Raw genomic sequence first — 17,331 nt, 5'->3', positions numbered from 1 at the left:
TATAATCTGTGTTACAGCCGCTACGTGTGTGTGTGTGTGGGTGTTTGTTTATGTGCAGTATAGGTAGCAAAGGAAATGTGATATGCATATGTTGAAACAGACAGCAGGAGGATAGATCCTTCACGCTACTGACTACCAGCGAGCTCGGCAGCAGCTGTAGTGTAGTGTCAATGAATCAGGCTGTGAATCATCAGCCTGTGCTTCTCTTTATTCACACTGACCTCCATGTGTCCACAGCAGAGCAGAAAAAACACAGACACCAAAGATGTCCAGTTATCTTGTCATCTATGTTGCAGAATATCCATAGCAACCGACACATGGTGAGACTCTCTTGTCACGTTTCAAAGTATTTTATATATATATATATATGTGTGTGTGTGCACAGAATAACGATCAGCAAAGCGAGCTGCCTGAGCAACCTCCCAAAAAGGAGTTTCACAAAAGCCACAGAGGTAGAGAGAGAGAGAGAAAACAGATAGATGGAGAAAGTAATTTCTAATAACTTCTCTGGGGAAGCAGGTGCAGGTTTCTGTATGAGCAGTGAGAGAGAAGGTGAGAGAGATAACTGATAAGTGAAATCCAACAGTGTGTGTGGAAAGGGGGATGGTTCAGACGGAGGCAGAGAGAGAGAGAGAGAGAGAGAGAGAGAGGCAGGGGACACGGAGATGGCAGGAATCATGATGAGTGGAATTGTGATACTGGAGCCGTGCTGGGAAGAGCAGAGGGATGCACCACTAACCTGAAAGCTGCAGACTCAGCGCTGAGACTACAGCACCTCCGTCTGCCGTCTTCTGAAGGGGAAATGAGATTCATGTCTGGAGCAAATCTGTGGTTCTTTCTCAACAGCGTAGAATTGAAAGAAGTGACCCCAAGGGGAGGCACAGTGGGGCTTTTTCAGATCCTCTTTGGGGAATGGTGACAAACTACAGCAAACTGGTGTCTGAGAGTCCGCAGCCTTCTCCTGATCTAGTACAAGATGCCTGTGATGAAGGGCCTCCTCGCTCCACAAAACACCTTCCTGGACACCATTGCGAACCACTTCGATGGCACTCGTAAGTATTTTAGATGAGTTAACTTAATTAAAATAATTACTACGCTGCCTTCCCTGATGGACAGTAGTCTACATGTTCTGTGCAGCCTTTTCTGGTTGTGTACATTTATGCTTTTCTTACGGTTTTCCTGTATCATCACAATACTTCAGTGTATTTCAGACTTTCTTCTCCACAGATGAACATTATTAGATTCAAAATGTGATGCATGCAAATATATTCCTCACAGTTTTGAAGCTGGATCTCTTCCAGCTGTCATACTGGAGCTTTTAGGATTTTAGCCTTTGGCATCTTTGTAACCCAGTTTAGGATTGTGACTGGTGCTGAAAAACACTGCTGTCAACAACAGCAGCGAGAGGCAATTATAAGAGTGCAAGTTATGACAGTAAACCACCACTAGGAACGGACACGGACAGCGCAGTCGAGGGTATTTTTGTATTTAAAGTGGAGAGCCACAGCGCTGCTTATTAGGACGCGTCACTGTCGATATCTGTGTGTTTTTTCACCGAAGGTCGTTCTTTAAATAAAAAAACAAACAGACCTGTTGAATGAAATCCTTCGCCAGCTGTAGAGCTTTTCTCTGTCATCCTTCCTCCCATTTAAAATCACCCAGACAAACAATCTCCACAAACTCACCCAGGAACGTCTGCATGACTTCAGCAGCTTTTTCTCACATTTTCTTCTTCACCTTTGAAGTTCAAGGCTCTGTTTTTCATTATGGGATAAATTGACATTTTCCTGCTCTTGATACTTTCTTTGAGGCTTCCTTTGGTGTTTTTGTGCCAGACGCAGGGAGCGTGGTGTGAAGGTGGAGAGCCACAGCAAAAGCAGGAGATCAAATAAAGCAACAGAGGTGTTAATACTCTGGTGAAAATTGGCTATTTGATGCTGCTGAAAATAGAAAATAGTCTCATTCAGATCTGTTTCTGCACAGGGTCAGCCGCATTAAAAAATACTACTAAATGTTCAGCAATTACATAATTGTGCTACAACTGCAATACATCTTAGACCAGAATAAACATTGTTTTTCTTCCATTTTTGCTTTTTGGAGTTTTATATTATACAAATATTATGTAAAAATAAAAATACGCAAAAATGTGACATGACAAGACTCCCGATATCTCCACATTTGGAAATGTGTTGCCACTCTGAACCTCCCAAACAGCTTGTTTTTAGAAGCTGGTCACAGAAACTTTTTGTGCCAAGCTCACCTGAACACAACTAGAGGAAGGTTGTTTACTTTCATGCTTCGATGGAACTGATGTTCACCCACTGTTCATCCATTCTGAGCCTTGTTTTGTCCGTTTCTGTGCCTCAGAGTCTGTTCAAGGTTGAAAGTCTGCAAACTGGAGAGATGTTTTGCCAGAACATGATGAAAGGTGTGGCTCACAAGGTGTGAGGTTGTATGGATCAGACCGTCATGTCCTTTACAACTTACCAAATTCACAAATCCACTGTGATGACGATGCACCGCACACACACACACACACACACACACACACACACGTTCTATGTTTCTTGTTTTCTGTATGAGACACTCACATGTGCACATCAGCAGACCACCACCACGATACCTCTGTATCAGATGTGCAAGTAGGCGGATTGACCAAGCAGCTGAGTGGGCGGTGAAGGGGCCAGCTGACGGCTTCAGAGCAGAGCGCTGAACGTGTTCTAGCTGAACCGAAAGCCTTTCTGTGTGATGACACGTTGTCGTTTTGAAGAAAGGGGATTAACTGCGCAGCTGAAAGTCTATTTTGACTCAAAACGAAAAATGACAAATATCCACAGTGTGAATGTGAGTTGAGGCTGAGCTCGGAGGAGTGGACGTGGCCCTCACATGACCCTGATATGTGAGCAGGGACATTAATTAAAATGAATTATGCAGAGGCCGAGAGACGCTCGAGTATCATCTGATGTCTCCCTCAGACACCCACTTCGAAAGGAGAAAGAAATACTGTCATTGTTCATTTAATCAATTGCCATCTCCAAATATACGTAATCAATGCCAGCTTAAGACACAATCACATTTTGTTATGTCTAATATAATATTTGTATACTTTGTGAACCGCAGTATCATCAGTCTTGATTTTCCACTGCTTCACTGATATAATAGTTCTGTATCAGCCACAGGAAAGTGTCTGTTCATCCCTTGTGTCAACATTATCTACGTGTTGGAACTGCATCTTTCTCCCCCTCATACATTAAGGGCTGTCATGGATAATTACTGATGAGCATCGTTGCGTTTGAATGACTGCGGTTTAACTGAAAGGAAACTAATACATTCGGAGAATTGCCCAGTAGATCTGGAGATAGTGATGAAAGTGATTCACCGACTAAGAAGTAAAAAAATTATGTAATGATTCACGCCATGCATTGATTTGGATTTTTCTATCTGAGCTAAAACGTGACCATTTACTGACAGGACTCAGTGTGAGCTTCACACACACACACACACACACACACACACACACACACACACACACACACACACACACACATTTCTTTGGGGTTTGACGGCTGTCAGAATGAACCATATTGTTCTCCTGAATAACACGAAGCCATAGAAACAGACTGAAGGAGAGGATGGTGAAAGAGTTTAATTCCAGAGGCAGGACCTGATGAATGATGAAGATTACAGTTGAGACAGGAATCTGACTCATTTGCATCAATATTGATGACAATGATGAGCGTAGGTGATGTGGTAATTGAAGAAAATCTGGGCACGGGGCTCAGAGGGCTCAAAGGGCTCAGAGGGCTCCAGTTTTAGCTGCGGAGTGATTTTATCTTTACTAAGTTCTCCCTCATTCATGCTGTGAGTCAGAATCATCCTTTATTGACTACATCTGTGTTTCAGAGGGCGCAGTGTCTTGGTAATGCCGTGGATGCAAATTGCAGTATTGCCATATGTTTTATTTCTTCCCTGCACAAGTTGCTATGGCAACACAAGCGTGGAGAGATCTTCATTTAGTTAATTGTGGTATCAGGTAGAAAATATCCACACATCACTAATTGTATGTCTTCCCCCCCCCCCCCCCCCCCCCCCCCCCCCCCCCTTGGCTTGGTAATGATTTTTCTTTTTTGTCTTAATCATATAAATTGGATTAGGTGAATTAGCTGCCGGCATCTGAATACACCGCGGCATTGTCAGCCTGCGTTTACTTTCCAAGCGTTTACTTTCCCAAAACGAAGCATCACTCTCATTAAAACTGGCTGCAGCACAGGTGTTCAGTGTTGTCTTTGCAGCTATATCATCATGATACTGTGGTGCCGCAACATAGTCAAATAAAGATTTGAAATTCAATCTGCGTGCATTCAGAGAAAGAAAAGAAAGACGCCATTCAGTGTCCTCGGTCCATCTGCCTCCATGCTGCAGGGATATTTAAGGAAAAAAAATCTTTTGTGTAGTTTCCACTGACAGAAAACATGTTGGTTACGTGCATTGATAGTTCTCATAGTACGTTATAACTCTAGTGTCATGCTTGACCCCCTGATTCCTGAGCTAAACTCTTTCCATCCACTTGGCAGCTTCACAAACTCTTTGGCACATAATGTTAAACTCCCTGTGTTGACTAATGGCAGTTTCGTTATCATTCACCACCTACAGCTACTTCTGAAAATGGCTCCTCAATGTTCCAGCAGTTAGCAGCAGTGTTGAATGGTATATTATTTTCAAACAAGGCTTTTATTATCATCAGCAAAGATCTTCATCTCCACCGATACATGTCAGGAATAAAAGCACCCTTCAGACGCACACTGGCTTCATAAGAGTATGCACTGTTATGTAAGACCTGAATATTAAAGGTTGAGTGAAAAGATGCTTCTAAGCTCTGTTAGTATTAACATGGGTATTGGAGGAATAAGGAATATGTAGAAATAAATCAAATAAGAGGGTAAATTAACAGCTACGTAAAGTTTAAAGTACTTCAAAGTTTACAATTACAAGTTAGCATCAACAATCGATGCAACTTAATTTACTTTCTTAATTATTGTTAAAAACACATTTCAAGATGAGGCTGTCACAAAGAAATGTGAACATACTGGTAAAAATCTTAGAGGAAATTTAGAAATGAAAAAATTGCAGGAAATTCATACCGCGATGTGAAGCTAACGCTAGCTGGCTAACTTAGCTTAGCACAAAGACAGGAAACAGGAAATCAGTCTGACTGGCTCTGTCAAAGGTCACAAAATCCTCCTGCCAGCACATGTGAAGCTGATCATTTGTATTTTGTTGGTTTGATAATGATTTTATATGAAAGTCACCCTTCATGGGGACTGGTGTTATTTCTTGGTCAGGACCAGTAACTTCCTGTAGTCTCATCTAGTTGCCTGGCAACAGTGAGTTACAACTACATCAAAAACTATGCAGTCTAATGCGGTCCTGCAAAAACAGTCCTGAAAAAAGGGAAGATCCAGAGAACTCAGAGGTTCAAATGAGACAGAAACTTTTGTGGTTCTCTTGTCTTGTGTGTTTTCCCGCCTTTGTGCTTATCTGCACCTGTTCCCTGTTGACTTCACCTGTCCTCCCTCCCTCCCTCGTCAGCCTTCCCTTTATATGCTAGCCCTAATCCTTTGTTCTTTAATAGGTTGTGGTTGGTTTCTGTCTTTGAGGTGTTTCAACTTGTGTTTCAAGGATTTTATCTGCCTGCCTTAGTTTGTCAGTTTTTGTTCTACACATTAAATTCTCAGGATCAGCCTCTGTCTGCCTCTGCCTCCGGGTCCTTTGGCTCCGTTCTTCATTACCAGCTTCACTTTGAGACACCATGAGGGTTTGACGTGTTGCAGGACTGTGCAGTGCCCTGAAAACTAGACGTAAACTGGCCACTGAGCATAAATGGTTTTTAATTTCAAAATATGAATTAAATTTCCCAGACTCTGAGGGATGACTGGACTTAAAGTCTTAAACCTGAGAGACAGCAATATTATTTGTATGATGCCGATCTGTTGTGTTGTCATTAGTAGATTTAAATTAAAACTTTAAACACAGGAACATAAGAAACATCAGACACTGATGTCTAATGCAGATCTGAGCAGCAGAGACAGAGATTGCAGATGAATGGTGTTCCAATGTGTTTGTGCTCGAACACAGAAGTCTGAACATGTCATGAAGGGTTGGACCCCAGAACACACAGGAGAGCAACACTGGATCTTTTAAAAGATGTTTTCCACCCTCATTTAATGCAACATGAATGTGTGTGTGTGTGTGTGTGTGTGTGTGTGTGTCTCCATTGCACAAGCGGTGAAAACATGCTCCACATGTGAATTAAGGGCCAAAGTCTCAGTGAGGCGCTGATCCCCCACGGAGCCAGCTGGGCCCTGCACATATCCTCAGACTTCGTACACACCACCAGCTCACTTCAAAGCCCCCTCTGATGTACACTAGACTATTTTAGGGCTCTGAGCTGAAAGCAGATAGAGTGACTCAGACAAAGAAAAAAAAAAGTTATTTTCTGTCGGTGCATCAACAAATAAATGAAATCTGGAGTGCGGTATGTGGGGGAAGAACCTGGTCACCATGTCTGAATGTTATACTTTCCGAGCAGCAGCTACCTCAAGCTGTCCACTCAGAAAACCATGCACTATTGCCAATCAGCCTTTTCCATTTCTCAAGGTCACACATTAGCTTTACCTCCAACGCTCCTCTTTTATTTCCCTTGCAGACAGTAACTTCCTGCTAGGAAGTGCTCAGGGTCGTTATGGTTACCCCATCGTTTACTGCTCTGACGGCTTCTGTGAGCTGACCGGCTTCGTTCGGACTGAGGTGATGCAGAAAACCTGTACCTGCAGCTTCCTCCATGGAGTTGAGACCAGTGAGAGTGTCATCCAGCAGGTAGACAAAGCTCTGGAGGGCCAGCAGGAGTACCAGGGAGAAGTCTGCTTCTACAGGAAAAACGGTGAGGATCAAATTCACATGATCACCCAGATGTTAAGTTGCACTTTGAAACACTCACTTTTTGATCATTACAGCATTTAAATTGAGCCCAACAGGTATTTGTACATGTGATATTTGGTTTCCTGGCCTTTTTTCCATTGTGAGGACAGTTATTGTCAAGGAAAGCAGATCGACAGCACACACCGTAGGGAGGGAGGTGAAGGGAGGTTTGATTGTTATTTCAGTGTTAATAGAAATCCAATCCACATGTTAGAGGGGGGGGGGATCTGTCTGGCTATATTGTTGGGTAATCTCAGTGTAATATCTTTTTTTTTTATATTCTCAGGAAATCTATTTTGGTGCCTCCTGGATATTGTGCCAATTAAAAACGAGAAAGGTGAGGTGGTGCTGTTCCTGTTATCCTTCAAAGATGTCAGTGAATCGCACGGGAAAAGCCATCACTACAGCCGCGGAGATGGTGAGGCCTGGCTGCTTGTATTTCCCAGCTGTCAGTGGTCCCACTTCAATTTAGACTATTTCACTGTCAAAATGGCTCGCTGCCACATCCACTTATACAATTTAAACCCATTTATTCAGTGAGTGTTATGACTCTGCTCACAGGTATGTCAGAAGCTGCTCACCAGAGCAGGAAAAGTAATCGATTGCACTTTTCCCAAGCTCGAGAGAGCGGGAGGACGATTCTGCACCACCTGACCGACCTGTTCACTAAGAGGGGCAAGAAGAAGCTGACCAATGTGAGTGACTTAAACACAGTTAAGCCTGTGATATAGATTTATACAGCACCAGTCTCAACATGTCATTGTTCATTATTACTCAGTGATGTTTGTCTACTTAGAATAAAAGCTTTGCTCTCTTTGCAGTTAAACTTTTATGTCTTTTACCATTTAAACAAAGAGGATATTTGAATCAAACCTTGCTCCAGTCATGTCCAATGAGCTTCAGGTCTGCAAATTAGATCTTAATCATTGAATTACATCTTAATCATGATGACAAACCTGCTCAACAACCCCAGAAAATGTTCTGTGACCATCTTTAAACCACTGCTGTCCAATCAGCGAGCCTGTGGCCATGAATTGTTTATTCAAGTCTGTTCAAAATGTTATGACGATGAAGGTTTACTGGCTCGCCTCAGGATTTCATGCTGAGCTAATTACTGTATGTGAGCACTGTCTCTGCAGGCGCTGAGGAAAATGCACATTATTTTTCCTTTTTCATATTCAAATGTGGCTTCATTTATCCAAGGACTTCATCATAAGTCAGGGTTCAAGGTGGCCGCAAACATCATTCAAGCACTTCAGATTTGTATGGTTAGAAAATGAGCCTCCTCTCTCCAGCTGTGTCGATGGGAGACATTCTGGGGGGATTTATGTGCGTCTTGTCTTTCAGAGTGTGTTTCAGAAACCGTCTCTACCTGAGTACAAGGTGGCAGCTGTGAAGAAGTCACGTTTCATCCTGCTACACTACAGCGTCTCCAAAGCCCTGTGGGACTGGTTAATCCTCCTGGCAACCTTCTACGTTGCCGTCGCCGTGCCTTATGACATCTGCTTCGTCAGCCACGAGGGCAGTGACCCCCACACACCTGTCAGTCGCAGCACTATGGCCAGTGACATAGCAGTGGAGATGCTCTTCATCCTCGGTATGACGTGTTCCTATCTGACTCATCATTATATGTTTTTTTACTTTTCGGCCTTGAAAAGAAAAATTGGTTTCAGTAAGAAATAAAAGGGAATTTGAGCTTGTCGGCTAACAAAAGTCTCCCTCCAGATTGAAGACGGTTGTGTTCTTTGTTCTTTCAGCAGGATAACTGGTAGCTTTTACCACTATAATTATAAGTAACGTCTCCTACACTGATTGCATGCTGCACACCAGCTGACCTTTACGCTGAAGCATCTCGAGCAGCATTATGAGGAGACAACAATGAAATTAAAAACTATATTTCCCTGTTCAGCTGCAGTGGTTTTTCCCTGGCTACCTCCACCCTCCTACCTCCCAATAAATAAACCTCCTACCCTTTCTCACCCGCTCAGGGTGCCTGTTTGTTGCCCCAGGTTACGAATCATAATTAGATTTTTCTCACTTCGTCCCACTTTTGCTGCGAAGGAAGTGTGGTAGCACATCTGTCATGAGGCTCTCTGACTTCCTTTCACTCAACAAGTTCGTCAGGGGACAGACGGTGAATCATGCTCAAAATTAGCTCGCTGGTGTCACGTGCTGCTGCTCTGTCTGTACTTTTAGAAAGAGTAAATCACTTTTATGTCAAGTTTCAGTGAAGATATTTGGAGTGGGGTGCTACTAAACGCCAAATGATTGGTTATATTTCGATCAGTTTTTATTGGTTATTGGAATAAACAAAAGAAGGGCCTGTCATCTCAGTGTGGGAGCTGGTTAAACATTAAATACGCTGCCTGGGATAATTGTATAGTGTAGTACTAGTATATAGTAGTTGTATAGTATAATGGCAGACACACATCTTACACATTGTTGTAAGATGTGATGTGTGGATATTGTATTGTTTCTGTTTCGTGACAAATTTCCTTCGCTTCTGTTTTCACCTCTTCTTTCCAGATATCATCCTGAATTTCCGGACCACCTATGTGAGTCAGTCAGGTCAGGTAGTGTACGACACCCGATCCATTTACCTCCATTACTGCACCACTTGGTTCTTTGTGGATCTGATCGCGGCTTTGCCCTTTGACCTTCTCTACGCTTTCAACATCACAGTGGTAAGATTAATGTTTGTCTTGCAGTACAGTGTGCCCTCAGGGTTTATACTTTCCTGTCTCTTCTGGAGAATAAACTTAGAGACTAGAGACTAAAGTTTTAGGAGTGCTATTCCCTCGGAGCACTGGACTGGAGATAATTATCCCTCTACCTCAAACACTTCACTGAGCATTCTTGTTTGTCTGCCGCTTCAGTTTTATCCTCCAGTTAAACACTAGCACTTCTCATGGATTAGTTGTACTTTGCCGCGGGCCTCACTTGACACGCAAATACATCTCTGTAACTGCAGCCGTGGCTTTTTTTAAACTGACTCTGACCTGCTAAGAGTAACATTAACGTCTCAGTCAAGACTCCCGTTCTCGAGGAGAAAAAGAGGATGGGCCACAGGCTCCACCTATAAATCTAACAGAGGAAAGGAATAAAATGTATTGAGATTAAATAAAGAAGTGATACACAGAGCAGAGTAATCCAGTTGTACGCTCTGCTCTCCCTCTCCCTGTGCAGACATCACTGGTGCACCTGTTGAAGACGGTTCGTCTGCTCCGTCTGCTGCGCCTGTTGCAGAAACTGGATCGCTACTCGCAGTACAGTGCTGTGGTCCTGACCCTGCTCATGTCTGTGTTTGCTCTGCTGGCTCACTGGATGGCTTGTGTCTGGTACGTCATCGGGCGCAAGGAGATAGAAAGCAGTGACCCCGTTACCTGGGACATAGGTGAGCAAAGTGTGTGCGACAGCATCAAGGCCACTGAATCACGGTTTTAATGTTTCTCCTCGCTCATTAGCTGTGCTGAGACACTTTTAGTGGCAGCCACAATGGGCCCGTACTGCACATCTCATGCCTGAATGCCTGAATGCCTCAGCATCATTTCAGCCTCTAGCCTGTCTCGGCTCTGCTCAGGAGATGTGTAGGTCACACAGTAATTCCATTATATCACCAGTAATGCATTATATCATCCGCCATTATATCACCTCCCAAAGGATAGCAGGCCATCCATTGAAGCAGACTCAAAGCATTCTCTGGTTTAGTCACCTGAGATCCACATACGAGTCTTACACAGCGGCCCTCTGACCTCGTCCACCAGGCTGGCTTCAGGAGTTGGGGAAGCGCCTGGAGACTCCGTACATCAACAGCACCATGGGGGGGCCATCCATGCCGAGCGCCTACATCGCCTCGCTCTACTTCACCCTCAGCAGCCTCACCAGTGTCGGCTTTGGCAACGTGTGTGCCAACACAGACGCCGAGAAAATCTTCTCCATCTGCATCATGCTCATGGGTGGTGAGTTTACTGGTGAAATTAGGAGGAAAGAATTATGATGAAGGCTCTGAGGGTATCAAAGTGTTCCTCCCTCCTCTACCTGCAGCCCTGATGCACGCTGTGGTCTTTGGCAACGTAACCGCCATCATCCAGCGCATGTACTCACGGCGCTCTCTCTACCACACCCGGATGAAGGATCTCAAGGACTTCATCCGTGTGCATCGGCTGCCCCAACAGCTGAAGCAGAGGATGCTGGAGTACTTTCAGGCCACCTGGTCGGTCAACAATGGCATCAATGCCAATGAGGTGGGTGAAGAACCACAAATGGTTCGGTTTGCTCAGACAGCCACCTGCCTGCGACACCTGTGAATGTTTAAGGGCCTGTTTCTGATGTGATAAGCAGCTCTGCTGAATGTGTGGGCTACAGAGATGTATTTTTCAGGACTAAAAAAACACTTATTGTGTGGGTGCTAGATTCAACAGTAGATTCAGAAATGTCATCCTTAAAATGTGGGTCACCTCAAACTCTCTGGAGTCTTATTCCATTTCCTCAAGTAGACGGCACTTTGTTACAAATAGAACTTCAGTAACAATGCCAGAACTGATCTAGGAGAAGTACCCTGCAATTACACGGGTAGCAGTTGAAATGTAGAGAATACTCATTAACACCCTCGCCGCCACCATCTGTAGATAATTAATTCACTGTTGAAGGTAGCAGACACAGCCATGGCTTTGTGAGAACATGCTGGCTGTAACACCTCGTGCCTGTTTTTACTGAGCAGCTTCACATATGAGTGCACCAACCTTTAAAACCACAATCTGTGCAATCTTTTTTTTTTTTGCACTGTGTTTAGCGGTGTGGAAGGAGTATTCAAATCTATTCTTCTAAGTAGAGGTCTTGAATTAAAGGTTCAGGTGTGGGGTTTGAGGGATCTGTTAGCAAAAATGGAATATATTATTCACTACAATATATATTTAATGTATAATCACCTGAAATGAAGAGTGTTTGTTACCTTAGAATGAGCCCTTTACATCTACACTAAGTCCACCGTGTTGCACTGCCATGTTTCTACAGAACAAACAAGGTCCTTTCACGATTTTATGTTGAAATGACAGCTTGTATTTGGCGGCGCGAACACATCAGTACTGTAGATGTTAGTGTGTTTGACTCAACCAGTGATCCTTTCACTTTTAATGGGGTCATTTGATTCAGTGTTGAAATTTAGAAATTCCCTAATTAGGCTTGGAAGCAGACATAAAACATCACAGTGTATGAAATCACGACCAAATCAGTCTTTTGAACAAACTCATTCAAATAGACAGTATGCAGCCTGTTGGGTTTTTATTTTTTATTTTCCTGCTTTTTAATATTTTCCATGAAAATTTGCATGTGCCAGTTTGGTGCGAAGCCTGTTGCCAAAGCGCAGCAATGGAAGCACGTGTATTTGTGCTCATCAGTGAGAATAGATGTAGTGGTAGCTGAGTAGCAGCAGATGCACTTCACTGCCAAAAAAATTTCAATGGTAACGGCAGACTCATTCTTTCCTGTCCTCTTTCTTAGCTGTTGCATGACTTCCCAGATGAACTGCGAGCTGACATTGCCATGCATCTGAACAAAGACATCCTGCAGCTGCCTGTATTTGAGCGAGCTAGCAGAGGGTGTCTGCGCTCCCTCTCCCTGCACATCAAGACCTCCTTCTGCGCACCAGGGGAGTACCTTATACGCCACGGAGATGCCCTACAAGCCAACTACTTCGTCTGCTCGGGTTCCCTGGAGGTTCTGAAAGACGGCATGGTCCTGGCCATCTTGGGTCAGTGTGAAGCCTTTCCTCTCTCACTCATCCTGCATCTTTCAGCTTGTTGTCACACCTTGTTGTAACCGACCATCCCTACAGGAAAAGGCGACCTTATTGGGGCAGACCTCCCGGGACACGACCAGGTGATCAAGACCAATGCAGACGTGAAGGCGCTGACTTACTGTGACTTGCAGTACATCAGTGTGAAGGCTTTGAGGGAGGTCCTTGGGCTGTACCCAGAGTACGGCAGCCGGTTCAGCTCTGACATCCACCACAACCTCACCTACAACTTGAGAGAAGGCAGCGAGTTTGACGTAAGACATTTGCTGTCACATTTAGGGAGTTGAAAACACTGCAGAGACAACCTATCTACCTAATCTATACTCTACCACCAAATAATGCCTTGTTCATTTTGACTTCAACATCCCCAGGGAGTATCAAAGTGTCCGTGGTCTTCCAGGCTGTCTCAGGTATGTGTGCGTCACTCAGGTAATTATCTAAACCTTCTGCAGTTACAGCACCAGGGTTCAAGCTACGTGGAAGCCAGAGGCACAAAAGCAGTAAAATCATCCATTTATTACCAATATTTTAATCACAAATAATGTTTCTTTCATTATATAATCAGTATTATTTGCATGAACGACATAAATAGGCTAAAAACAATGTTTTCTAAAAGAAGTACGTGAAGCTGCACTTCACCATCAAGGATCCAACTGTTCCAAGTAGTGTGTGTGTGTGTGTGTGTGTGTGTGTGTGTGTGTGTGTGTGTGTGTGTGTGTGTGTGTGTGTGTGTGTGTGTGTGTGTGTGTGTGTGAAAGTGTGGCTCAGGTAACGAGCAGTCAAGACATTAGTTATCTAACATTAGTTATGTCAGACCCCCAAAAGGCTCAGATTATGACTCAAACCCTGTTCAGCACAATCTGAATCAGTCTGCTTTACTGAAAGCTTATGGGAAAAAGGAAAGGGACAAGTGAAGGAAACAGTTTATACTGTATCTGGACTTCACCAGCGAGACAAAGTAGGTGTGAGAAATCTTTCTGTTTGCCCCAAAAAGATTGTTTTCAGAAACGTAACCTTTGTGACTAGCTTGCATGCTGTAGAGGTAGAAATGACAATAACATCTAAAGTTCACCAGTGTAGGACGGAGGATGACTGCATCTGTTTGCTTTCCATTTTTGGTTTCTGGTCTGTTGCATAAAAGAAAGGTGTCTCATAACACATATTTGCATACGCAGAGACTGTTGCCTTCTTTCTTTCTTTGTTTGCCCAGATATGAAAGAAGACTCGCAGTATAATTTCTTAAATTAAATACGAAGCTCCTGTATTGCATGCTTAAGCCCTACCTGCACACTGATATGATGGCATCTAAACATCTGATTTTCCATCTATTGTCTCTTCAGCATCAGGCTTCGATGGGCCATAAGCTGCCCTATATTGTTGAAGCAGATGATGCGGACCACGGAGACGACATGAGACCCTCTCAGCAGAGGAGGGTGCCTCTGTTACATGGAAGAAGCAGCCCTGTTCGTCAGCCCTGTCTCAGCACCCTGTTAGGAGAGGAGCTCCGCCACATCAACGCCCTCCACCTCTGCCGGTCACCCCTTCAGGGCGACAGAGGCCGCAGCCCCTCTCCTCAGCCATTTGTCAATGATGAGCTCTCTCCGTCTCCTTTGCCCACCCTTACCAGCGACCCAGGCTTGAGCCACAGGCCTTCCAAGCTCCTCATGCCATCCTTGCCTTGTGCTAGTCCACTGGACCTCAGCCCGAGGTGACCTCTTCATCCTCTTTCACCCAAATATGCAAACAGGTCGCACCTATGAAAAGTGATGTAACTCTGATTTGTGTCTCTTCCAGGGTCGTGGATGGAATTGAGGACAATAGTCACGCTTTTCAATTTAACGTGGAGCAGACTGAGACGCAGACTAATGTCACAGGTAAATCTCTGCCAGCTGGCCAAAGGATGATAAATATATCAGATTAGTGGCAGCAAAAATCTTGATTAAAAACACCTCCAGGAACAAAATTTCATATTTTAACCTGTTGTATTTGGGATTGAATGTTGTAGAAGAGCGGTTTCTCAGCTGCATGTCTTTATTTTTCAGACCAGTTCCAGATGAGTGCTAACCTGCTTCTGGAGACAGAGGAAGTGAGACAGAACATCAGTGTACTGAACAAAGAGGTATGGTTAACGCTACCCAAATCAGTGATGTAAAAATAGCAAATACAGATTATCTGTCTGTACAGCATGTCCATGTTTGCGTGGCAGTGTTAAATGTTCTGTGAGAGGTGAACATACTCTTTGATGCAACAAGACTTTTATCATTTTCTTGCTGATTCTTGCCACTGAAAGACCCTCAGCTGACTTTTCTTTTTCTTGTCAGGTGAGCAGCTTGAAACAGGAAGTATCCAACCTAGCCAAGGAGCTCCACGACATGATGCATCTCCTGCAGTCTCACATGGCCATGCTCCACACCTCCCGATTCTCCTCATATTCCTATGGCATACAGATGGCTCCCAGTCCGAGTACGACTTCTTCCAGCAACTGGCAGCCCAGTGTCCCTCTGAGCATTGCCACTGGGCTGCACCTCCATCATGAAGCAATCAGCCATCCTGCTAGAAACGTATGGGGCTGCGGTGGGATGTCCTCCCAGGGCAGAAGTCCCTCTCTGTTGCACTCTTCAAGCCCCATGTCGTCCTGCTTACACCTGTGCTGCTCTGACAGAGACGGGGCCACAGCCCACAGGCTACAGAGCCAGTGTGGCCCCTGCCAAACCTCTAGAACAACTCCAAACTCTCCATACATGAGCCGCCCGCATGCACAGGGAGGTCCGTCCCTCCTGGGCATCAGTCCTGCCTACAGTAGCTTCCCAGTGATTTGTCAGGCCCCACATGTGGCCTACAATGCTTCTGTTCCCACAATGAGTAACTCCCACCCTCTATGTTCCCCAGTCAATTCTAGCTACTCCTACCCACCTCTGAGTGTTCAGACCAACTCTGACCCCACACATAATCAGACCAACGCCCAGACACCCATCCATTCCTCCGTCACCCCCACTGGCCAGCCGCAGTATCACACCACCTTCAGCTCCCTCACCCCCTCAGGAGTCCACCCTGTAATATGCACAGGGTACAACCAGGGCTCCGTCGGCGGCCCGAGGCAAATCGACCCAGTGGGATCGAGTCCCGTCCACCACGCACAGGACCTTTCGTGTTCTCTGCTGCTGCAGGTGACAGACAGAGACTGTAGAGCCTCAGTGCGTCAGGAGAGGACAGACAGTGGTGAGCTCCAGGGTACGAGTGGCAGCACCCCAGCTGCTGAAGTTCAGCCACTTTTCTTGGACATGGAGGACATGAAAACCAACACTGACCACTGATGACCTTAATATCATGTGACTCTATTGTACCCTTAAAGTTTGGTGTTCCCATCTAATAAAATGCTGCCTGCTCAAATGCATGAAGGACTGCTGTAAGCTTACCACAATCAAAAAGACATTGTGTTGTGGATTTTATTGTTTTTTTAATTTGTTTTGATAATGGCATTATTTGTGAAATTGCTAGAGAATGCTTACTGGTCTGCAGAGACTGTTAAAGTCTATTTCTATTATCAGTCATAGTCCATTATTGGTCATGTTTATTCATTATGAGTCATATTCCTGTTATCATTACTACAGTTTGTTATTACTGTTGTTTCTGTGCATCTCCCTCCGTCTCTCTCTCTCTCTGGGTTCTGTTTGACGTTTCTCCTGCTTATGAGGGAATTCTTGAATCACTGGGCCTCTAAATTAAAGAGTTTTGAACTTCTCTGTATGAAAAGTGTCTTGCGATAACATTTTTTATGAACTGGTGATGGATAGATAAAACTTTACTGATTGATTATGGGGCCGCAGTTTCACCAGTTCAGGGTCAAGTCATGAGCTAAAGTTGTGCGGCGCCTCTCGGTGGTGAGAGCTGGTCACAACAACAAAAAGCTGACATTTTATCACATTCAGCCCAAAAGGAACAAACCTCCTAAAGTCCACAAGCTTTAGGAGAAATAAGGAGAGAAAGACTAAATCAATCAAAGACAAATGATGATGTGCAGTTTGAGAATAACAGAAGAAACTCAAGAGAAGTGGAGCTCTGCTGTACGATAGAGGTGAGACAACTCTGAGAACACTATCTTATAAAAATATCTACTTTTCTCACCGTTATCTAAAGAGCTGATTATCTCAGATAAATATAGATCAGGGCAGTGAGAGAGAAAAAGGAGCATTTCAGGACCTTAAATTCATGCTGAGACCAGAGGAAGGTTGTTTCTCAGGAGCTGAATTTAAGACGAATAAGAAAAGGCTAAATTATAATCATGAGCTGTGTGCATGTATGCAGTAGGCTATATAGAATAGAATAAGATGCCTTTATTATCATTGCACACAGGATACAACCAAATTTGGGCTTTCACTTTAAGGTGCAAACATACAATATACATTACATACAACAGAAACAGACGTCGAGCTACTTTGCAAATGTAAATTGAAGTAGTATCTACATGTTAAATTTAAATTTAAAGATATATAAAACATTTAGAACATGTATCTCACAATGATTATATATTAAAAATAAATAAAGCTGCAAAAATAAAT

At 44.0% G+C, this 17,331-nt stretch overlaps 1 protein-coding gene across 1 annotated transcript; it reads left to right on the top strand.

Annotated features, from left to right (window-relative positions):
• The first annotated feature begins 976 nt into the window (after positions 1-976).
• On the top strand, positions 977-16,086 carry kcnh4a (potassium voltage-gated channel, subfamily H (eag-related), member 4a). The gene is made up of 16 exons (XM_070848233.1): positions 977-1,052; positions 6,707-6,940; positions 7,265-7,396; positions 7,540-7,673; positions 8,326-8,575; positions 9,505-9,662; positions 10,165-10,372; positions 10,743-10,937; positions 11,023-11,222; positions 12,478-12,727; positions 12,812-13,026; positions 13,144-13,182; positions 14,113-14,480; positions 14,567-14,646; positions 14,815-14,891; positions 15,094-16,086. The coding sequence occupies exons 1-16, from the start codon at positions 977-979 to the stop codon at positions 16,084-16,086; spliced, it is 3,609 nt and encodes a 1,202-aa protein (XP_070704334.1).
• Positions 16,087-17,331: the final 1,245 nt, after the last annotated feature.

Source organism: Pempheris klunzingeri, chromosome 17, assembly GCF_042242105.1.
Source record: "Pempheris klunzingeri isolate RE-2024b chromosome 17, fPemKlu1.hap1, whole genome shotgun sequence".
NCBI lineage: Eukaryota > Metazoa > Chordata > Actinopteri > Acropomatiformes > Pempheridae > Pempheris > Pempheris klunzingeri.
Note: the sequence above shows the minus strand (reverse complement) of the source record. Positions and strands in the feature narration are given on the sequence as shown.

Bases quoted from the DNA above. Each gene is read 5' to 3' on its own strand.
- kcnh4a (XM_070848233.1), top strand. From the start codon at position 977: ATGCCTGTGATGAAGGGCCTCCTCGCTCCACAAAACACCTTCCTGGAC. The intron at 7,674-8,325 runs GTGAGTGACTTA...CTTGTCTTTCAG, and splicing joins GCAAGAAGAAGCTGACCAAT to AGTGTGTTTCAGAAACCGTC. The intron at 10,938-11,022 runs GTGAGTTTACTG...CTCTACCTGCAG, and splicing joins CTGCATCATGCTCATGGGTG to CCCTGATGCACGCTGTGGTC.